The sequence below is a fragment of the Platichthys flesus genome, chromosome 18 (genome assembly GCF_949316205.1).
Source record: "Platichthys flesus chromosome 18, fPlaFle2.1, whole genome shotgun sequence".
NCBI lineage: Eukaryota > Metazoa > Chordata > Actinopteri > Pleuronectiformes > Pleuronectidae > Platichthys > Platichthys flesus.
This window is the reverse complement of record NC_084962.1, coordinates 14,035,206-14,059,295: the sequence shown is the minus strand read 5'-3', so window position 1 is coordinate 14,059,295 and position 24,090 is coordinate 14,035,206. Positions and strand designations below refer to the sequence as shown.

The 24,090-nt window shown below is 43.8% G+C and overlaps 1 protein-coding gene across 7 annotated transcripts in view; it reads left to right on the top strand.

Annotated features, from left to right (window-relative positions):
* utrn (utrophin) overlaps window positions 1-6,423 on the top strand; it is a 164,932-nt gene extending 158,509 nt beyond the window's left edge. For 6 of the 7 annotated variants that reach the window (XM_062411214.1, XM_062411216.1, XM_062411217.1 and 3 more), the window contains 4 exons: window positions 1,508-1,583; window positions 1,822-1,905; window positions 3,741-3,766; window positions 4,919-6,423. In XM_062411214.1, coding sequence (XP_062267198.1) covers window positions 1,508-1,583; window positions 1,822-1,905; window positions 3,741-3,766; window positions 4,919-4,927 — 195 coding nt within the window. In that variant the 3' untranslated portion in view covers window positions 4,928-6,423. The remainder of the gene's footprint in view (window positions 1-1,507; window positions 1,584-1,821; window positions 1,906-3,740; window positions 3,767-4,918) is intronic. The other variant, XM_062411219.1, reaches the window with a different exon arrangement.
* The last annotated feature ends 17,667 nt before the right edge of the window (window positions 6,424-24,090 follow it).

Sequence of the window (24,090 nt, the reverse complement as noted above, 5' to 3'; positions counted from 1 at the left end):
CAAGCTTGAGTTCTTTGGACTCTGAAGACTATTTCTAAAATGCAGCTAAAAGCATCAGTTCAGACAGACATTTCATATTTGATCTGGCGCCTCATTTGTTTTGTCTCCTCGCTCTTATCCCTTCTACAGCGAAAAACACTTTGTGTGAAAGCTTCTGTAAAAATGAAATTGTCTTACTTATTTAGCTACACTTAACAATAACAAATTCCGTTGTCTGACATTTGAATCCGGCCCCCAGAGTCCTGACAACACGTCAACATGTCTTTCCGTCAACCGCGGCGTTATTGCCAAGCTGCAGAGCAATAACCCCGGCCAGCCTGATGGCACACATCAAAACCCACCCCCCCGAAAGGTTCGCCACAGCCCTGAACCCTGCTATTCTGAGACGAGCCTCCAGACGCTGGCTGCGCTCCGGAGACGTCTCCAGCATGTTAGCCTTTACTGGCACTGGGGGGCACCAGGAGATGAAGGGGGAGGAATAGGAGGAGGATAGGGTTGGGGGGGGGGGGGGGCCGCATTGATTTTTTTTCTTGCAGTGGAAAAAGCTAAAGGGACGAGGGAACGTGGGATTCTGCAGCAAATGTCAGCGGATCTCAAGTGTTTGCTTCGGTGCATCGGAGCGGCAGAGCGTGTTTTCAAACATTGATCAGCTGTCTCGATACTTTAGCTACACAAAAAAAAGGCTCATGTAAAATTGATTGTTTCAAAATTGGAGCAACTGGTCTTTTTCTGTTTGTCTGTGTTGTTCTATCAGAACTTTCTGATCAGGCGTGGCTTGAATCTGAGGTCGTTATTCTGTGTGTATTTTTCATCAGTTTATTTTTAGGTCTGAGCTGAGGTCAGTCTGAGGCTGCAGAGCAGGGACGGCACAGGGGGAACAGCGGAAAGCACTTTGAACCAAATGAACAGTGATACAATCCGACCCCTTAGACAAACCCTGATTATCAATATTGTATTTCAGATAATTGAAGGTCGTCTGGATTCACTCTCTGCAGCATTAGTGCTCGCTGCACAGATCAGCCTCAGGTGCAAATAAAAGTCTCAGCTGCAGGTTGTTTTAGGCAGAAACCTGTGGATAGAAAGACAAATCTACATCTTCCATACTTTAATATGGACATAAGAATATTTGTTCCACCAACAGCCAGGATCCATGATCTTAATTTGTAGCTTCCAAGTCATCAGTCGTGTTTGTTGGTTTTATCCACGGCTGCTCTCACTAAAAAATAACTCAGCGTTTTCTCCAGAACACTATAAATCCATGGAAATGCTTGTTTGAGTGTGATTCATGCTGCAGCAGGTGAACCTCAGCTCGGGACATTGGCAGAGACATGTTTATGAGAGATGTTGCTGTAGACACGACAGCCTCGTCGCAGCGCCCCCTGGTATTTCCCCATCTCTGCCTGCCACAGTGACGCACGGCTGATTTTGAAGTTGTCAAGCGGACGCCAGACGGAATAATTATGTTGAGCTGATGGATTTTCTTCTTGTTTCTCTCTCTGTCTTTCAGCCGGAGGTGGACGCAAGGGTAAACGGAGTGTCCTCTCCCGCCGGACAAGAGCGAGGGCCCCTGACGGAGAACTCAGGTGAGACACTCAAACACTCATCATCGATCTTGACAGAAGAAGCTCTGTGCTTTGAATTCAGTAGAGCATCAAGCAGGTGCACTGACAGTTGGACTCTCACACTGTTTCTCTGCAAATGGAAACTTGTTGCTCACTGTGGCCACTTATTAACTTTTTTCTGTGGTAACTTAAACTCCCTGTCACCTTAACCCTGTGTGTGTCTGTGTGTGTGTGTGTGTGTGTGTGTGTGTGTGTTCAGATGAGCTGCTGGACTCCCACAACAGCAGCTCTGACCTGGCAGATGTAATGGAGCAGATTAACAACTCCTTCCCTGCATGCAGTCGTAAGTTTTCCCTCTCCTCCTCCTCCTCCTCCTCCTCCTCCTCCTCCTCCTCCTCCTCTTCCGCTTCCTCCTCCTCCTCTTCCTCTTCCTCCTCCTCTTCCTCTTCCTCCTCCTCCTCCTCCTCCTCCTCTCTCCCACTGTGTCTCCTTGGCCTCTGAGGGCAGATTTGTGTTTCGCCACAAGGTCGCTGGTCAGCAGAAAAATGTGCACGTCGCTCCGTTTGACTGTTAATAACTCATCATCCCTCACAATGAAATTCACAAGTGGAGCGATTTAAGTTTTTACCCTCTTTAAACAGTGATAAAAGAAATCATTTAGTTTCCACCTAATGTAATTCAGTAGACTTTGTTCAAGTAAGAAAGAACATAAAGGCTGCAATGATTGTTTAGATCAACAATGGCTGTCCCTTTTAATCTTTGGGACTGAAATAAGAAACAAAAGCTCATTTTTTTATACAACGATTCCTGAAACTAAAGAAGTGACACTGAGTTGATTTGAAGCAAGAGACCCAAAAACCCGGAGATAATTAGTTCACGTCCTAATATGACGAAGACGAGCCGAAAATCTTCACTTGAAAAACAGGAACTAGAAAAACTTAAGCATTTTGGCTTGAAACGTGCACACTTACATTTTACATATTATAATTCATAATAATAAACAGGAATTTGTAGAAGTAGCTTGTGAACAAAGCATCTACTGCATGAAAGTCCCCAGTTTGTGCACAGCCCGTCACATATCAAATAAAAGACTTCACATTCTGAATTTCCCACGGGATTAATAAAGTATCCATCCATCTATCTATCTATCTACATATCATTGCTCATCTACAGAGATCATTTTACAGATGTTTGTTTTATTCCTTTTGTATTCAAATGAATTCAGTTCATCAGTTGTCTACTTTGTTTATCCTTGTCGTTATTTTTCATCCCTGACGCTCATCAGGCAGCGATGAGAACGATGTGGCAGCGATAGAAGAAACAAAAACAGAGAAACGGAGAAACGTTCCCGGTGCAATCAACATCCTTTACATTCCAACTAGACTCGTCCTCCGTCTTTTGATTGTCTCCTTCACTTCCTCTCGCTCCTCGTGTCAATCCCTCTCTCTTCTCTCTCTCCCCTTTGCCAGTCTCACGCACTCGCCCGCTCTGCCTCCCACTGTCAGTCAGCTTTGTTTGTAGATTGTGTGTGTGTGTGTGTGTGTGTGTGTGCGTGATATGTATAAATAAATGGCATCTTGAACATCTGAGCCCTCTCTCTCTCATCTGTAGTCATGAATTGTACAGGTCGGGTCTACTCTGATATTCAGGCTGCTCTCTACGAACCTGTGTGCTGTGTTCAGGCTCCTCTGCATCGGCACTTTGTGTTTTTGATTCTCCGATAATTAATTTTCTCAACCACGGATTTCAAACAGAGCCCTGAGGGTTTCTCTTTTATTCATTTATAGTTTTTATATGATCAGGGAAAAAAAACTCAGACCCTCATTACTCTTCATAGCAGAGTTTGATGGAATATCCACCTCTGGGGAAGTTGAGTAAAATAAATACAATGATTTAAAAAAGTGACTCAGAGTCTTTCATTTTTGTGGGGTTAAATTAAAACTCCTATGAGGGCTTTAGTTCAAAATCCATTTAAATCGGGCCGGCGCTCCAACGAGTGTTTGGTTACAGCAGCGCTTGGAGGCACGGTGGCACGGTGGCACAGCGGCGGCGGCACGGTGCGGCCGAACGTAGACGGGACCCGGAGGCTGATCATTTAGCGCCGACTCATGAAAACAGAGATGAGCTGAGGTTCAAGTGTTTAACTGCTCCATTGTCTCTTTGTCTCATCTCCCACAGCCTCGAGTCTCCCCTCAAGACCACAGGTGAGACCCAGCTCCTCTGCATAACCCACTGAAGTGAATCAGTCCCAGGAATCAATACCTATTGACTGCTGCTCATATTTCCCCCTTTGATTTTTTTCACTTCCTTCTCCTTCGATGATCGTTATGCTCCAGTTTACTGCTCCCAGTACTTTACACCTCTGAACTTAATCTCAGTCAGAGCAAGTTAGGTTGAGGCTGAATAGCTTTAAATGCGTGTTTTTCATTTCCGAGAAGCCAGCTATGTTTTCTTCCTCATTCGCACTCAGCCCCCCTCCTCCTCCTCCTCCTCACCAAGCTCCTAATGGACTGTAACAGACGTGAGGCACTGACATGTGTTCACCACCTCTCAGAAGCCATTACTCAGTCTGAGCTTGTGATGTTAACACACAGTGACGAGTCAGGTTTATCTTTCGCTCTTTGTGTACCAACGTTCTGTGGATCCTCTCGAACCCAAACACACTATCGTTCTTCAGTGTGTGTACGATTTAGGAAGATTAATCGGCAGAAATGCAACAAAATTTGTATTATTTGACTTTTCATTACTTTTGAATCACCTAAAACCAAGAATCAATGCATCTCCATTACTTTAGAATGAGCCCTTCAGCTTCTCCTCTGTATATAAAGATGGATGACAAAACAAAAGTGTAGGCAGATCGTCTTGATCACCCCCTGGTGGCTGGCCGCAGTATAGGGCATAAATCCTGCATCTTCCATGTTAATGATGGGATTTGGGCCAAACAATAAAGTCAGAGTACATGCACACAAATACATTTTTAATCTCTTTAGGTTTAAGTATTCATGTTTCAAGTAAGTTCTGTTTAAATTAGCTATCCGATGCTACGTGAAATGTCATGATTGACAGCGGAGACTCACTCGTGGATTGGTCGGCTGAATCTCGATACCGCGACAATATGCCAGCATCAGTACCTGAGATATTTGACCTTCCTCTTTGTACAGTGAGAGGAAGAAGAGAGGCGTCTTCCATCTTTATATACTGTGGTTCTCCTAATTGTTTCGAAGAGGAGGATGACATTGGTTGCAATATGCGACTTCACCACTAGATGCCACTAAATCCTGGAGACTTGTCTTTTAAACTGTTTAACTTTATTTTGATCCAATATGACGATTGTGTCTGTGTGTTCTGTTTTACAGGTGATGTGAGGACCACACAGGATGACGTGCATTTGGGAATGCACACGAGTGTGTGTGTGTGTGTGCGTGAGAGTGTGTGTCTGTGAGTGTGTGTCTGTGTGTGTGTTTGTAGTGAGTGCTGGAGGAGACAGGAACATTCCCAAACAAACAACCCCCCCCCCCCAAGACCCTGAATCCCAAAGACGCACAGGACCGGACAACTTAACTACTTTCACCACCTTGTCTTGTACTATGCAAATTGTACATTTTATGAACTGTAGATTGTACCTGAATTAGGTTCGACATTTGTCAGTGATTTGTTTTTCGACAAGCAGAAGAGTATATGGCGCAGGGCTGTGTACAGTGAAACCTGCTTCTTGTTTTTCAGAGGGGGGTTTGGGGGGTTTTGTGTTTTGTTCTTGTTAAGTTTAGCCATCACTGGGAATCAAACTGTTACATGTTTTTATGTCATTCCACCGCTTGGAACCCTCCAGCCCCCGAGTCGCCATTAGCCACAGATTTTACTCCATGTTTGGGAGCACACACACAAAGTCACTGAGTCATAACGCTCAGTGGCTGAGAGGAGGATTTTTATGGCTGTCACAAGTGTCTGCTTTATTTTAAAGATCCATCTCGTAGCATGCTTGATATCGAGTTCCCCTTTAAAGTGTCGATATGCCGAGAGAGTTTGTGTTGACTGCGATTTGTTAATGTAAAGTTTATCCCTTCTGTGCCTATACAGTTTGTCCGTTCCACGTGCGGAAGACGAGATGAGAGTTGAGGAATTTAAAGTGGGACTGTGTACAAAGAGAGAGAGAGAGAGAGACCTTTTTTGGAAAATGTAGATTTAAGTCTCAAGTCGTTCTGAATCCGGGGTTCGTTCCGAGGCCCGTCGTCATTCTGTAGAATAGTTTTTTTTTTTAAATAAAGATATACGTTGAGAAATCAGAGGAAAGCCATGATTGCCTTGCTACCTCAGACTCATAGACACAGTTTTGTTTTATGTGGTTCGTTGTTTTTAAAAACAGTCGCGATCACATTCACAGAAAAACATGAACAACCCGGTTCAGCGCCCCAACGCTTTTAGCTCACTGTATCTGTGTACACTGCGACGAGGAGGTACCAAGTTTGAAGTTCTTACTGTATCACCATGAGTCTGTGGCCTGCTGAAGCGAAGCCGCCCGCGACCACGAGCGCCACTCTACCTGATGTTGTTGGTTTGTCCACTGGCCTTCTAGCACTGGTCCCTCACCGCGGCGTGTTGTTGTGCTATATGCTATCCTGTAAAACTTGTGAGACTGAACAACACTACTTTAACCTCCTCTGGCTGTAGACTGATGATGATGATGATGATGATGATGATGATGATGATGGTGGTGGTGGTAGTTTTTAATAATGATTACAATCATGATGAACCCAACCGTGGCAGAACTGTGTCGTTTCTCCTGAGGTATGTAAAATAGATTGACCACACTACATGTAATATGGCTATGTTGTTTTATTCTAAATAAAATTTTTATAACAAGTACGGTTTCCCCCCTTCAGCCGTGTTTTATTTATTAACACAAACACACACAAACACACACACACTGAGCAGAGCTGCTTGCCTCCTGACTTCAGAAGCGATGTATACACCCCCCCTCGGTTTGAGGAATGTAAACTCCATTAGTGCCAACTCCTCAGCGTCGCCCGGCCAGGAGCGGAACATTATGATTTATCAGAAGAGCTCGTGCAGTGAGAGGTTGGATCATTATTACATGTTTGCTATGAGCGCGCTGAGCTGCACCTGAAAACCCAAATGAATGATGAAGGGTAATTATCCTCTTCTCTTTTCACTCAACTCTCCTTCAAACCATAACAAATACCTGCTTTCGTTCAAGCAGCAGCACTCGACTATTCTTACAGATTAAAGGTATTTACCTCGGTTGTGGAGGTTTTAGATCGGATCCGACAGCAGCGGTTCTTCACAGAGTAAAATCTGCTCATTATAGGAACCAGTCAGATTAACATGTCTTAAGACTCCAGTTGATAGACCACACCAATATAACTTTTAACTTCTCCTTCCCAAGTTTTTACTTCCATTCTTTTTTCATGCCTCTACACTTTGAAGGTTTTCTGTCTGTCCCATTCTTTTGAAAAACATATTTCAAGAACTCCGAGGGAATTTCTTCAAGCTTGGTCCAAATTTTTATTTATGACTCGAGGATGCCCTCATTTGATTTTCTGTTGGTCTAAGGTCAAGGTCAGTATTTCCTCTTTCCCTTGTGAAGCCGATATCTCAGGAACGCCTCGAAGGGAATATTACAACATTTGGCACAGACTTTTGCTTGGACTCACAGGTGAACTGATTAGATTTTGATGGTCAAAAATCAACGACAAGGTGACAACAATAGTAAATTTCATTATATCTGTTACAAATATTCACTTGGACTAAACAATAAGATGATTAGAATTTGGAAGTCAAAGATTAAGATCAGCGCGAGCTCACAAACTCCTTTTAGTTTCATGATCACGTAGCCTTAACAATTGAGAGAATCCCTTAAGATTTGGCACAAATGACTTGACTCACTGGTTAACTGACTACATTCGCAGGTCCAGGTCACAGTGGCCTCACAAAACACTTTTTTGTCCTCTTGAGCAGATCTCAACTCTCCTGAAGGGAATTTACTCCTATTTGGACTAGATGTCACTAAAAGATGAGTCTGGAATAAGAACGTAGTAGTTTCATCACAAAATGTTTAGGAGAAAGTCTGAGTTGTACGACTTTCTCCTCTTTACCACGGCAATCCCCAGATCCATTCCCATCGCCTTGTGTTGTGGCAAAGTAAGTCGCAGAGTAATTCAAGGAGACGACTTCTCCACGCAGGAGGAGTTTTCTCCTAATAGCACTGCCCATCATCTCTGGTCCAGGCCCCAGCCATTTTCATAACACGCTTCAATAATGCAACAGTGGCCGAACGGTGCTGCACCCTAATTGAATCCGGGGCCACTGCATGTTCTCTTAACTCTTTACAGTCGGTGTGCTCACAAACCTCCGGGATCCCAGAGGTGTTTTAATTTGTTCACCACTCACTGCCAATTACCACAACGTCTGTGATGCACAGCAGGGCTTGTTTGTGAAAAGTCAAGAAGATTGGAAGTAACAAAGTAGCTCACACAGGGGAGCTGGTCTTAACTGGCTCCCGCTGCAAACACTGGCTTTGTTATTAATATTTATATGACAGTTAGGCTGCATGTAAAGGCGGATTGGGGTTAATTACTGTAACTTGCTCAGTTTTTCACGTGAAACCCTGATTGCTCGAGTCCCAAAGCCTTTCAGTCCCGGTCCACATCAGCCTGTCAGGCTCCGGTGAAGCTCCCCTCCTCGAGCCGCCCGCTACGCCGAGCAGCCATTAGCATTCTGCAGCACAACTCGGAACTCGGCTCGTGTAATGGATGTCTTGTTAATGATATGATAACAGCATCAGTGGAATCCTCTGGTCCGTCCTAATGGAGGTCAGAGGTCGGGCCCGGGTGCAGATGAGCGCTTAGAGCTGGTGGATTCTCGTCGACGTGGAAAAACTGAACCTCGGGAAGATTAACCGACAGAATCCTGCCAGACCTCATCAGACCGCAGGACTAAAGGCCAACTGCCAAAGCTGCCACCAGGGGGCTGTGATGGTCATTACCTACATGATTAAAATGGATGGAGACGAGTGGAACATTTTCATTGAGGCAAGAAAAAAAGACTTTAATTAAGCTTTGCAGTGCATTTTGCTATTTAGCAGAGGGAAAAGTATAACATGATATCTCAAGGTCAGTTTGGTAACTATTCTGGAGCTTTAGCTGTATCACATGACCTTCCTCAGCTGAAGGAGCTGTGAGGGTATCATATCTGTTCACCAGAGACACTCTGAGGTTCAGATTCTGACTCTGAAACTTTATTCTTCACCTTCAAAATAACAGTTACCAGCATGAACTCAGTACAAGCTCCTCTCAGAGCTGCCAGTCTTCCTCTGCCTCAGCACCCTCTTCAGGTTCAAACATTTCTCTTTTCAATTTCTCAAAAATTCTACAGTAAACCCTTCTGAAGCACGACACACAGACAGTGGGGGTCACCATGAAAGAGAAGGAGGGCAAATATCTCACCTCAAAAAGGGTTTGTTTTTAACCTAAAATGTTATAAGAGCAGATTATACTATAAAGAAGCTACTTTTTCTTTATTTTCATAAAAAAACATATGTATAACAATTTGTTTCCTTACACTTGTTAACGTCTTGCGTGGAAATCAAATAAATGTTCCAATATAAATTCTGTTTGTGTTGGGCCTTTTTTCCAAGGATCTTTACAGTAAAACCACTAATAAACGCTCACCCGCTGCTGCTCCACCTGTTCACACCTACCAGGATGATGCCAAGAACTGGAATCCTCCACTGTTCCTCACGTGTTCTGCCGAAGTTCCCATTTCCCAAGACGAGAAGTCATTATTCTGACTTCTGTGTGTCCATGTGCTTTCAAATCAGAACTTGGAAAAACACGGATGCTGAAAACAAACTGTGTTTAGAGCGTTAAACGACACAAAGGATCAGGCGGGACGGACTAAGTTATAACTTAAAATGTACAACTGTTAATCATTTACATCTCTATTGGCCATGAAGTCTGGTGTCCGGTGCTTGTGGGACATGAACGTGCAGCGTGCAAGTGACAAAAGTGACATTTGACAATTTGACATCAGAAGCTGCTATTGAGAGCCGATTGTAAAATAATGTTGATTCATTGGTTTGTAAGTGATGATGTCAGCAACTCAAAATCAAAACTCTATCTCACTCCAAGTTCTTTCTCTGACTTGAGGTAAACTACGCAGCAAGTGTTCTTTAATCATTTCCCATATATCGATCTATTCGCAGCGGCCACTTTCAAAATCAACATGAACAACCGCACATTGATCTTCCTGTTATTTTAATATATTAAAATATGTTTCTTATTTCACTGTGGATCTGTGTATGAAGCATTGATCCACTCTCAGCCTCATGTACTTCTCTTTCTCTCCCACACAAACACATGGATAATGGACACGTCGGGACCCCCCCCCCCTCCTCTCTGACATGATGCTGTGCCCAGCCAGTGAGCTGCAGAGGCAGCAGGTGAGATACACGGCAGACGTCAATAAAGTGCTGTGTTTTTCTTTTCAGTAATTCATTTGTCCCGAAGTACTCAGCCATAAAAGTACTCCCAGTGTGGCACCTTATATATGATAGCCCCCCCCGCCCCAGAGGATTAGATACTGTGTAAAAACATTGTTGTTGTGCACAGGCCTCTCACAGGAGAACAGATAATATCTAATCAATTTCATTTCCTTGTCCTGTTCTCCCCTGTTCTCCTCCGAGCATCACCATCTGGGATCGGCTAATCATTCTCTTTGGTGTGAGGACAGACTCGGGTGATTCCTCCAGGCTTTGTTTGAACTTTGGCTTCAGCTGTCCACGACCAGTCAAACCACTTTCCTCGTGGGACGGTGGTGATAAGGAATGTTTATTTTCTTTCTGTGCACATTCCTTATTCATGCAGCTAAACTCGCTGCCTCGATGCCGAGCCGTTCGACAGCTGCCCCCTTTGATCGGAGGCTTGGCAGGCGGCAGCGGCAGAGCCGGTGCTGCTGGAACTGGGCGACTTGGCGGGAAGCTGTCCCTGGCACCGGGCGGGGATGGGGAACAGATGTTGACGAGAGCGGAGGCAGGACACTGTAGGACATTTTTGGGATATGGGCTGCAGGCCGGACCCCTGAGAGATGGAGTCAGGGAAAGGGAAGAGGGGATAAGTACAAGGCAAGCTGGCCTGGAGGGGACAAGCTGAAACGGATCAGAAGGAGAGCCAGTTTTTCTTTCCTTATTTGTGTCATGTCAGCAGTTGAATCTCTGCGCTGCTGACACAGTAGTCGTCTATGTAAATGTCCCAATTTAACACAAACTCCGGTCAGAGTCGTGTCCTCCGGAAGCGTCCGGCTTTAACAGCCCCCGCCCTGTACTTCCCTGCTGAAGTTTATTGTCCTCGGTGCACTTTACATCTCAAGAATGTGCTGAGTGCTCTTGTTGAGATAGCATTAGCACCGTGTTAGCTCTCCCTTTGACGATTCATTCTCAAGCAGCTAATTGCGCCGGACCTTCTCGTGGCAGGGCATCGACCTCGGGCTTTTCACTTTGGATGCTTCAGGGAATTTTTCTGGGCATTTGTCCGATATCAGCAATTTGTCTTGTGAGCTTTTAAAGAAAAACAAACAGAGATGTGTCAAGTGGACGTTCTTATATCACTTTTATGTGCTGCTCTGCCTTAGTGAGGCACAGAGCAACAAGGACATTTCAAATTGTTGCTCCTTTTACTTTAGATAATTCGTTTTTATTGATGTCTCTTCATTCTTCTACCTGTTCATACTTCAAGTAGGCAGTCAATGTCACTAGGTCATATCTTAACTCTTATTATAGCTATTCAGAAAGTATCTAGACATCTTTAATGTTTATGCATTTTGTTTAGTTGCAGTCTTTTGCTAAAATTGCTTTAAATATGTTTTTTTTAATATCCATAAAAGTTTGTGAATTTTAGAAAAGTTATTGAAATAGAAATTAAATTGGAAACAGTCTGTAACCTGTCCGGAATTAGAAATTGAAGTTCATATGTTTCCTTTATTTTTAAATGAGCAACAAAGCGCTGATTGCATGAACATGATTGACCATCAGTTCACCGACGCTCAGTTCACAGGAGTTCACACATTAAATCCTCTCCACTTTTAATTGTGCTCTGTGTTCTTCCGTAAGGTCCTGCTAAATGATGTTGTTGCTGGTGTAACAGTAATTAGCTTTAATCTGTGACTCAGACCTTGATATTTATGAAGGTGTGGGAACCCTGTGTATAATCAGAGGCAGCTCAGCTCCCTGTTCAGCCATCTCCTGTTTCTGCTCCGACTCAACATCAGGGCGATGAGTGGAGGATAATTACAGCTCAGTGTCTATGAATAACTGCATTAGTTACACTTTGATAATGGGCTCACAACAGAAAGGACTTAATCAAACAGATGCATGAAATGTAGAATCTAGAGTTATTAGAGGACAAGGGGAACTCCAGGGGTTCGATGTTAAGAATTCGAAGCAGAACCCAACATCGACTCATCACAGGCTGAGGTCACGTTTCGCCTTCAGGGTCGACTCAGAGCTGGCCCCTCGCAGCTGAACCCAAGGTCATGAGGTCAAGACGAGTCAGGTCAACTGACATCCTCACCTTTGTGTGGACGGGGAAGTGATGGGATCGATTTGAAATTCACAGATCGCACATATTGGCTTTTAACCACGATGAGTAAACAACGATCCCAAGCATAAACAATACCTCAGAGCCTATTATATGAAATATGAAGAAAAGCATGTGAGCTTTATCGCAATTCAGGACCAGAACTGTTAGTCGAAAGATGCTAATGATTAACAATACCCTAAAGTACAGGCCTGTAGTTTAGTATAATAAACATTCATGTACATAATTCCATACATACTTTGAAAATTACGAGAGCAGCAGAGATGTCCCCTTCCATGGTCATTAGGTGGCGCTGTGCCCTCAGTGAATGTTTACTTCACATCGTAACGTGGTCATTTTGTATCGTACAATTGGGACTTTGGCTGATTTTTATAAAACCTTTACTGAGCTTTATAAGTTATGTTTTATTAAGTGATGAGTTTACTTCGATTTTTTTTTCCAGTTCGTTGATTAGAATATAAGTCTCTGCTCGGCGGCACCTTTTCTGTTTTTCACGACTAGACGACCACATGTCCGATGAAGAGTTCATGTCCTGCCATTGATTGTATTATCAGATCAAATGCCATTTCTCCAGGTCGGGGACCGACAGCGCCCCCTCTGGCCTTTGTTCAATATTGACACAGTTTTCTATCGAAGCTTATTCAGACCCTTTATCTCCCAGTGGAAGGTGAAAGGGGGATACAAGCCCCTCCCCATTACATGAGAGGTGAATCAGAGTTCTGAAAACCATGAGGGTTATGAATTCTATATTGAATTAGATTTACTAGTGGTCTTTGTGGCAGAGTGGTTTGAAAGAAGCCTCACAAGACACAAGGGATCTGCAATGTAGTGGGATCTCTGTCTGAAAGGGAGCTGTAGACTGGGAAACAAGATGTTCTGGTCTTATTAAACCAACATCAATCTGTTTGGCCTCGGTTCTGAAAGGAAGATGGGAACTGCTAATCGTCTGCCTAATACCACCAGTGAAGCATGTGTAGCAGCATCAGATGGAGAGAATTTTTATACTGGGAGAGAAAGACTGGTCATGGTGGAGGGAAGCAGAACAGAGCTATGTGCATAGATGATGTTAATGAAAATCTGCCCCACAGCGTTCAGGACCTCGGACTGATCTTCAAACTGGATGGTGCCTCTCACAAAACAGCCAAGACTCCGCAGGGGAAACTGTGAGTGGCCCGGACTTGAACCCAGTTGAAGACGACTGCAGAGACCTGACGACTTCTGTTTCCATTTGACCTGACACAGCTTCTGCAGAGAAGAATGACAGGTATGTGCAGCTCATTGCATCATACAGTTGCTGCCCAAGTTCTGAGTTAAGGGTCTAAATTCTTATTTCATTTTGACGTTTCAGTTTGTCATTATTGGATATTGAGAATAATAATAATTGCAGAAGTGTCTTTGTGTCTGTGGCTGGCATATCTCAAACGTCTCCAGTTCAGGGAGTCGAGCTTCACTAAACTTTAACCAACAGGTGAACAGCTCTTTATTTGCCTCAGCTCCATTAGTGCAGGTCACTTTAACAGTTTGAGAAAGAAAGCTGCAGCCAACGCTCACACAGTAAACATCGCCCGAGTGTGAAGACGGTGAAGCGGTCTGAACTCTTTCTGATTCTCCCCTCGATCAGATGTGTGGAGTTCAACTCTCCCTCTCTCTGAAGCCCAAATGATTTTAACAAGCGTTTTAAGACGATTGAATGTGGCGCACTTGATAATTGTGTGTAACAGCCTCCGCCAGGTGGCCTGGTCAGGGCCAAGTGACTAATGAAGTGAGACAAAGTGAAATGGGTGTGTTGGAGATGGGAGCAGTGGGAGGTGTGCAGGTCATCATTCAGTATCTTCCCAGTTTCATTACAGCATGGACCATTAGCTTCAGGCAGGTGGTTGGCATTCCTGCTCTCAGTATTTAGAGGCCTGCTGCCGCGACGCCGGCTCCAACCAATCAGAACACAGATGTAAACACAGCAGAAGAGCTTCTAATGGAGTTTGACGGTGTTTTGTCTCAGCTGTAGAGAGATCTATTGAAATATATATGTGGGAAATAGAAAATTCACTTTTATTGTTTAAAAAGAATTACTAATCACAGGGCCCAAATCCATTTTGTCCAATCGATAGGAGTTTGATTTACACATTACCCCGTACAGTTTGTGAGAGTTGGCGAAGTATCCCAGGTGTGCTTTTCTCAACCGTCTTCCCAAGAAACCATCAGCCGGAGGCGAATCCTCTCACCTTCGTGTCTGACAGGTTGTGGTTTGATGTCGACGCACCACAACACTTTGCCAAAATCCTGCAGGTGGAGAACGAGAAGCCATGAATAATTTAAAGATCGCCCTCGGTCATGGTGCCGGGCGTTTGCCACATCACCAGCATGTTGATGAGAGTTCGTTGCTGAAATGCAGAATCCACGATACAGAAGAACTGGTGGAATCTGAGAGGAGGCGTTGAAAAGGAGAAAATGTCACCGTGAGCTTTGTGGTCCATGTTCTGAAAGTGAAGGTTGAGAGGGTGCAGGGAGATTACAACAAAAAGCTTCTGGAGCTGCAGGGGGCTCTGATCACTGTTGCATAATGATAATTAGTTTTCTATGCAGATGATTTTCTGATGTTCGAATGCGGCTGAACTCCTGACATGCAAATCTGCTCGCAGGTGTTTTGCTCATTGTAAAAATGCCACTAAACAAGAGCGCCTGAAACTCCGGCGTTACACAATCTGCTTCATGTATATACAAACCAAACACACACTGGCTGGCAGCAAACCCAGCGATGATTACACTTCTCTGCCAGACAGGTTCGGTTACAAGCTCTGAATTAGCCCGAGGTTGTGTATTTGAAATGACATCGGTCTCCCTTAATGGTTCTTTGTAGTGAACCCACGTTGTGAAGTGTGTTAATGAAGCGTCTGATCGTGCTGCAGCTTTATCACGAGTGCTGCAGAGAAAATGAGCAGGGAAACAGATGATAAACACAGATAATACAAACAGACGGGAGATAAAGTTTTTTTTCCGGAGTGATGATTTATATTTCTGTCGTTCTGTCGTCATAGTGTTTGATTTCCATTGTTTTGAGTCGATTGACCGGGGGGGGGGGGGGGGGGGGGGGGTCACCTGACATCTAAGCAGCACAGCAGCCACACCTCAGCTGCCATAGAGAGAGAGTGGAGAACAGGATGTATAGATGCAGTAAGAGCATTAGGCCCTTTCCACCAATATTTTGACATGTGACAGGAGGATATCAGACGTATGGCGGCACAGTTTCAATCCTCGATCACGCTGATTTAAATACACGTGGTTAACATGAGGTGTCGAGAGATTCCCTCCCTGAATAAGAAGAGCAGGTAACTATAAGATACCACCTGAGAAACAAGGGAGAAGATGTCAGGGAATATAGCTGGAGATGGTATGAGAGAGGTTTGAAGAGCTCATTTGACTTGACGTGTGTGTGTGTGTGTGTTTGTGTGTGTGTCTGTGTGTGTGTTTGTGTGTGTGTCTGTGTGTCTGTGTGTTTGTTTGTGTGTGTGTGAAGGATTTAAAACCTCAAAGCAACAATATTGTTTACTTCAACTGATGGACTCAAAGCTTCTCGCTGAGCTAAAGTAGCAATGACGTATATGAGCAGAAATAATAAAGTAGACAAAGCAAAGAGAAGAAGAAGGTGGAGTATCGAGCTGTCAGCTGGTGGCAGCCACTTCAGATTCAGTCCATCTTTATGAGTTCTGCTGTGAATAACTGAATATTGAATCACTTGTCATTCATCTCCCTGCTCCGTGATACAGTATGAGAGCTCAGACACAAAAGCTTGTTTGCTCCCTTTTCTGAATAACTAATTGTTCCAATAATCCACCAGGTGAGGAGTGCACCAGATATCCACCGCTGGCGTCTGTTATTTGCATTTCTTCTAAATTGGCGTTTCCAGGAGCTGCGGATAAGAAGGGATCCTGTGATCCTGTGCATTCAGAGACGTGTTGCCCTCAAGACTTTCTGCCAGAGAGCGTGGAGGTCAGGGGAGGTGGTGAGGTGTCATGGTGGCAGTTTCAGTTATTAAACTTCCTGTGGATTAATCCAGCGTCTGCAGACGGACTCGCACCACATCGGCTACATGAGATGTGAGAATGAGCAAAGTGAAGAGGAGCATCAGAGATTTCTAAACTGTCTCTTTGGCAGCGGTGAAGCAGCTCAGACTTTCTTATCTGGTTCTGACCCGTCCTTGGACATGGAAGCACAGCTGTGTTGATCAGTGATGGTATTAGAATAGAAATGGTGAAAAAGAACAGAAAATACCTAAAGTGAGAAAATAAGATGTTTACTACAGAAGCTTTCATTCAGGAGGATTTTAATCCACCTCAATTTTATTGTTTGAATTATGTAATATTGTGTGTTTGGATTGTCTGTGCATGCATCAGCAAAAACATTCGCCTGGACTCGAGGGTTACCTGTTTAGAGTTTGATTTTCAAAGGTCAAGGTTACGGTGACCTTATATGATTGTGGAACTGCTCTGGTTGGTGGGGATGGTAATTATAGTTTTTATTAATATCTAGATTCAGTTTGAGTTTAGTTAATTTTATACAAAGTTTCCCTTTCCTTTCTTCTAGAAGAACATTCTGGGAGAAATTCTCAAGCCTCCATGTTGGATGATAGTTGAGTTAGAACTCCATCAACTTTCCAACCACCATCCATCTTCAATTTCTCATTGAGGTATTTGTTCTCTCTTTCAATCTGTGTTGTGTCTCACCTGCATTCACTGTTGCCTAGCTACCTTAACCTTGCATAGTTTAATGACCTACATAATATTATTCTCATTTCACTATTACGTTCTATACATAAATGACTAGTTAGGATCATCAATGCATTTGTTATCAACTGCAGCAAACCACTATTGTACAGCCATAGTTCTGCTCTGAGACGTGGGGGGGAGGATGTTTATTTTGTTTTCTCATTCTCGTGATAAAATGAGAATCTGTCTGTAATCTCAGTCCCTATTTCATTTCCTCTCCCCCCCCCCCCTACATGTCTCTATTCCATTATTCATGCGTGACTAGAGATGCCAGGGAAAGTGTTGCTCCACTTTTCCTCCGTTCCTCCCGTCTGCAAACATGTTGTCAAAAAGCAGAAGCCAATCAGGTGGGGCCTTCCCGTCTTAATGAGAATTAGCTGGGAATCAGGCTCCGAACCCGCGGATTGCGGTCGGAAAGCTGGTTAGTCTTTTCACAGGCGGCGGCTCGGGATGACACGGCACAACACAACAACTTGTCTGTCTTGCCAAATCCTCAGGTGAACAATAGAGGCTGTGCACTGGCAGCAGCCGAACCGGAGCGGTAAGCCCTGTCTTGTGTGCACACACTCTGTTTCCTGCTGACAAGGGACAAGCCAAAGTGCAAAAGTGGAGCAAAACAGCTAAATATAACATAAACCTGTTTACTGCCCAATGATCAGTGGTGCCCCCGAGTGTGGGCATCTACCATATGTCAGGCTGAGCTGGTGCTCATTTGTGTTTTTGCTCATGTAATACAAACAGGGATGCAGTTGCTTTGGCTTATGTATGTTGTGTACTTTGACACAGGGTTTTGTTTAGCTCTGTGCTCTTGTGGGCCCTAGTATTGTTTTAGATGTATCACATGTCTATAGCTTTGGAGTTCTACTCTGGGAGACATCTTTCCATTAACTATTGAAAACAACATCTGCTTTGGAGATTTCCTTGTCAGGCTCTGGAACTCGGATCAGGAAAGTGGTTTGAAGAAGCGTCTCCTGCTGCAGCTAATCTGGCTCATGGAATTTTTAACAAATGACAAAAACTGAGGACAATTGAGGTTTTCCAAGTTTAAGCCGACAATTTCCTGGACCCAAATTCTGGCGGAAGCTTTTTTTTGTCTCTTGTAATGAGCTATAAAAAAACACGGGGTTGGATTCAATTTAACAAATTAGCTGATCGTCTTCGAGCGAGAGTTTGGAAATGGATTTCTGGGGAGGGCTTTCAGAACGTGATTTCAGCTTTGTAATTAAAATTTCATAGAGTAATGAAGCAAACCAGAGACTAAACGAGCATTAAGGTTAATCATCTGTTCAATAGCTGGAAGGTCGGACTCCACGTACTTCGCCCTGTGTGAGATATTAAGTGTGTGAATGCTGCTAATGTCGGCCGTGCGCTGACATGAAACCAATGGACGAGTTAAGTGTGAGCACTGACAAGCTTTGTCGATTTAAGGTTAATTGTTAATTATTGCAGCTCCTGGAAGAAAAGGCAATAAAGGAGCAGGAAGGAAACAAAATGGTGTTTGACCTTGAGACGTTGTGAGAGCGACCTTGTGTTGAGACTGAGAGAAAGTGCACGAGCTGTGTGACCTACGTGCACACATGCATACTGCAAGGTTTTAATTCTCCTGCACGATGATTACCATGCTGCCTTTGTGCCTGTGATCAAACCTACCGGAGGGTAAATGATTGCAGGTGAATTACTCGGCCCAGAGACTCTTATTGGGAATCACGTAATGGGCCATATCAATCCCCTGCGGTAATGAATCTCTCTCTTTCTCTACTCCCTTTTCGCTCTCCTCCGCCGCCCTCCAGCTCGCATCCCTGCTGCCGAAATTCTGTTAATCCCTCTCCCCCGTTTCTCCCCCTGTCTCGCACTGATTCCTTCACCTCCCTCGTCTTTTTCTGTCATTGCTCCACGTCCTCTCTCTCTCTCACTGTCTCTCCTGCTCTGTCCTTCATGTCTTCATTTTTCTCTTCCCTGTTTGAATAAAAACACTGAGGGGACATGTTGGTTTAAAGTCACAGTTAAAGTACATATAAAGAGCTTCATGTTATACGTATGGTGGATGTGCTCTATAACCAATGTTTTACAGTATTCATTACTTTACATTTTACCCATCTGTTTCTTAGCAACTTTTTATAAACACCAAATAAATATGAAAACGTAGGCGAGTGAAGGGGCTAGAGAAAAACCCAAATGACAAGCAGACTAAGTAGCTCATGAAAAATCTCCAGGAGTTTGTTTGTACAAATGTCCACATTGATATTCATGGTTGAAGGTCAAGGGTCACGTTGATCTTACAAAACACAATTTCGATCTTGTGACTGCGAAAACACCTTGAGGGAATTTCTTAAACTGAAGTTCAAACACTCACATGGACTCGAAAGTGAACTGTTTTGATTGCAGAGGTTAAAGTTAAAGGTCACAGTGACCTCATATGAGCCTGGGAACTTACTTTATGTGGAGCTGCACTGGTTGGCGGTGGTTTACAACAGCTGGGCAGTAGTTTTATTTTATGTCTGCTATAACAACGAGACATTCACGATTGTTTGGACCTGGCTGTGATCTACGCCCCACTGAGAGGCTTTCTGGTTTCCTAAAATGAGGATCCAGCTCGCCTCTGTAAACCGACACCTGTAGCCAAAAGCCATTTGAATGTGCATCACACAATGAAAAACGAAATCTACAAAGACTAAGCTTCTGGATCATGCTTTGTCGTCAGATAATACAAACACAACCCAATGGTTGGTCCTGAGCACTCTCACATGTTAGAGACTTGAATTTGCAGGTCTTTACTGTAGCTGTCATTTGTGCTGATTTCCTTGCCGAGCTTTGTTTTATCTCCTCTTGTGATCACACGGGTAAACGCCTCCATGCATGGAAAACTGTCCCTTGTATTGAAAGGTTAACTGATGATGTTTAGAACCTGGATCAGATCTCTGCAGAAGAAGGTTTTGTGTTGAGTAAATGAGGAATATTTAGTTTCATTGTATACCTGACAAAAAAAACAGACCTCACACATGTGTTACATTATAATCCACAGATTTACCTCTAAATCCTTCAAGCTAATTCTTCCCCTTGATTTCAAAACAACCCTGGACAAACACACCTGTGCCCCTCGCTGAGGCGGACGCCAGTTTCTATGACAGCTGGCCGTGTGCGGCCATTATTGATTCAGGCTTATCCCTCCCTCTGTACAGGATTATCTCTGTCGGACACTGTACAACCACTGTTTACCAGAGACAAGACAATGCATCGGGAAAAGGCCGGTAGAATTCATCGGCATCGGAGCAGCAGCTTTACACTAATCTGTGTTAATCTCGCCGATGACGGGGTCTGCCGGAGCAGGATGCCATGGTGACACCTCACGTTTCAGGATGGAGGGGGTCGATGGTGTCGGAGGAGATGACCCACTGAGTGCTGATAATGATTTCAGGCCAGGATACACTTGTTCCGATATTCTACTGATCACTTTCTGGCCCTGAAGGGCGAAAAATAAATAAAGAGTAAGAAACCTCACTGATACACACACACACACATAGGCCTACTTCGCACAAAGACACACACACACATACATTACACATATTTTTGGCTTGTGTAGTACCTCTCTCGACAGCCACTACTTGATGCCAGATTTTCTGATCTTCCTCCAAGGGATTTAAACTTTGGAGACCTTTCCCCCACGTGTGTACCTGATGTACTGTTTGTGTATGTGAAAACCTGCACCGTGCCATTGTGCTGTTTTTGTTTTCCAGGCAGGTTGTGGACTCACAGGGGACTAAGCCCAGTGCGAGGCGGTGTACTGGGAGGATGGGAGCTTGCTGTTTATATCAAAAACTGTCTCATGCTAATGTGATGAGCTGAGGTTTTCAACGGGAAGAGATGAATAGATGTCAGACACCTCTGCTCCCCTAACGTGGCTCATTCCTCCAACACAAGGATGTCTGCCAGCTAATGAGTTGATAGTTTTACTTTCTTTGAGGGTGTCGATGTATTCCAAATGTGCATGTGTGTGAGTTTGTGTATAGAGTGCTGAGGGCCCTGGAAAATACTTGATGTTTCCCCCCCCCCAGCTTAATTTCCTTACCAAATAAATCTGTTGTCTTGTTTGTGTGCTGAACACCGAGGTCCATTTTGTCGTATTAATACCACATTGCTTTGCTCTAATCATGTTGAAGATGAGCTTCAGCTGAATTAGCACGTCCTCTGTTTGCACAGGAATGGAATTGATTTTTTTCTGTCTGTTTGTTTTGTGATTTGGAAGAGAACATTGATCAAATGTCTCGGCAAATTTTGGCATTGAGATTTGGATGTGAGCCAGTGTAATTAAGTGCCCCCTCACTGGGTTTACTTATTGTGACCTGATGCTGCAATTGTTGGTTTTCTATTAATACAGGAAAATATAAGACCAAAGTGTTGTCGTGCAGAAGTATCGGTTTCAATGTGTTTATTTAAAAAATTGTTTATTTATGTGTTTAAAATAAATGTTTGTAAATGTAAAACGTCTAAAAAGTTAGAGTAAAAGGTAGAAGGATATTCTCATTTCTTCAGTTGTCTGCTACTTCCACTCCATGATTCACTACATTTGCATAACTGGCGGCTAGTCCAGCCCTGCCCCTAACAAAGCCAGGTATAGCGAAAGTGTAGGTAAACATTTCCCGCATGCACTGGAAGTGGTTGACCAATCAGGACAGAGAACAGAACAGGAGGTGGGCTTAAAGAGACAGAGGCTGATGAGAGGAGCTGCAGCAGGTGACAGTCTGAGGAAAGTGATGTGATTTCTGAACATAAGTGCATGTTAACTTTATCAAGTAATAACCTGGATTGAAATTGGGAGCCGCGATATGAGCATAATGACTCCTTTAACTGTTGTAGAATAGCATCGCTTCAAGTTTTTATTTTCCAGGAGAGCATTAAAAAGCTTTTATGAATTCTCCCTTGGTGAATGTGCGAGGCTGTTGCATCCATCCAGGATAGAGAAAAGCTAAATGAAGCTTGGTGAATCTAACTCTATACATAATGCAGAGGTGAACCCGCTGCTGCAAAATCATCATCATCGCCACTGCAGTGTCATAAGTCACAGTTACAGAAGTAGAGTCATGTTGCAACACCACCAAGGTGAAGAAGGGACTGTAGCCGCAGCTCAAGGCAGGAGGGAGAGGAGATAAGAAGAAAGTTAGATTAACATAAACAAGTGAGATAAACCGTATCACACATTGATTCTCACACAACTGCTGGTGTGGGACGTTTGCGTTGCATCATTAGAAAATTAAGAAAAAAACATTTTTATGCGCACGTCTCTCTCTCTTCTTCCCTACCTTCGTTTTTCATTGCAGGTTATTGTGAGGTTTGAAGAGTCCGAGACATTTGGGCTTTCCACACACCGACGTTACCAAATCAATTTCCCATCTTCATATTTACACACAGACACACACACAGACACACAAAGACACATACTGAATGCCCTTTTCTTTGCTTTCCCAAGATAACCTGTCAGGCTCGTCATGGTTGGCTGAGGTGGTCATAGTTTCAATTCTTTCTTGGAATTTTGTGTCTGTGAATGCGTGTGTGTGTGTACTTGTGTGTGTACTTGTGTGCATTATTCTGGCAATCATGACCAGTTGACATTCCTTATCTACATCCTCAGACAAGTGCCTCAGAGCTGCTGTGGTAACAGCCCATGAATAGGTCTGACCACAGTGTGCACTGGTCCGATCATTGGGCACAGAAACACAGATCTCTTGTGTATTAGCTGTATGAAAGGCATTATTTTTGTTGCTATTAATTCCACAACCATACCCTCCGGGACATAGGAGTGTTTAATATTCTTCATAAGAAAACATTTACAGCTTTACTGGCAAAATACCAGTTTCAGTTTCCAGAGCTTCATCTCTCAAGATGAAACCCAGCAGCCAGGAGGGTAAAGAAGGGAGGATTTGACTTTGCCCGTTTTTTTTACGTTTCCATTGAACGAATGCGATGATGAAACAAAGGACAGGATAATTAACTTGCCTGCAGCAAAAATGGGACCATTTTCTGACTGTGTGCAAATTGAAATTTCAACCATCGCATTTGTCTGGATGCATGATGATGATTGTTTGGTCTCCCAGTGGCACAAGTTGTCTGTTAAACCATTGTGGTTGGAAATAACACTTTTCCCCCCAAATTGTCCCAGTCCCTATTGGTCAGTGGAGGACAATAAAAGGCTCATGAGAAAGTTCATCACTGTCTCTAATATAGAGGAACTCCTATTCACAGTGGCTGTATTTTACTGGGACAGGTGCTATCACCAGTTTGACCAGTGGAAATGTGAGTCTGTAGACCCGAGAAGCAAACAAGTAAAGTAAACGTATTTACTCTACTCGGTCTCGGGAGGAAAGTTCAGTTTCACACCAGTCTCACCGAAAACAAGAAATTTAAATGTTAAGCTGAGACTTTTCCAATCTGATGTACAGATGGCAACAATACCTCAGATTAATGATGTGACGTTCATGAAGGATCTGCTTCTTTTTATAAGACTGAATGGAGCCGAGACGTCAGCTCCTCCGGGCTGTTCCCCTTCACGTGAGCAGTGAGAGGATTTGTGTGTGAACAATGTGCTGTTCCTTTGAAAGGCTCTCGGAACCGAGCTGTAGGGCCCGACCCCCTGTAAGATAGCCGGTATCCACTATTTCAAATCATCCATTTTTCAAGGACCTCGGTATAAGTGTGGAAGTCGGTGGCAGCGATGTAGATTTGAGCCTCAGCCCAGGGCAGTAATTTACCTTAACAATCCAATTACTTCCGTTGGAGAAAGACCAAAATAAACCATTGCCACTTGCGACCAGTTCTCCACGTACGTGACACTTTTTTGAATTCCCCCGGCTTTCCCTTAATGAACCGTTTATCTTCGAGGAAGCTGGTTCGGGCTGTGTCGATGCCGGGCCGCTATTTCATTTATTTGAAACAGGATCAATTCAAATTGCATTCATCTTCTGCAGGCATGATAGCAATGCTCCCTTTTTTTTCTAATTAGATATTTAATTATTTCGTGGCCAATAACAGGAGGCCAAGAGAAAATTGGTTTTGATCACAGTATCATTCAAAGTAATGCCCTCGCCTGGAATGGCTGCTTCAAACACCTGCTGATATCTGTGGCACCTGGAATACGATGATACAAAGAATAACTTCACCAAC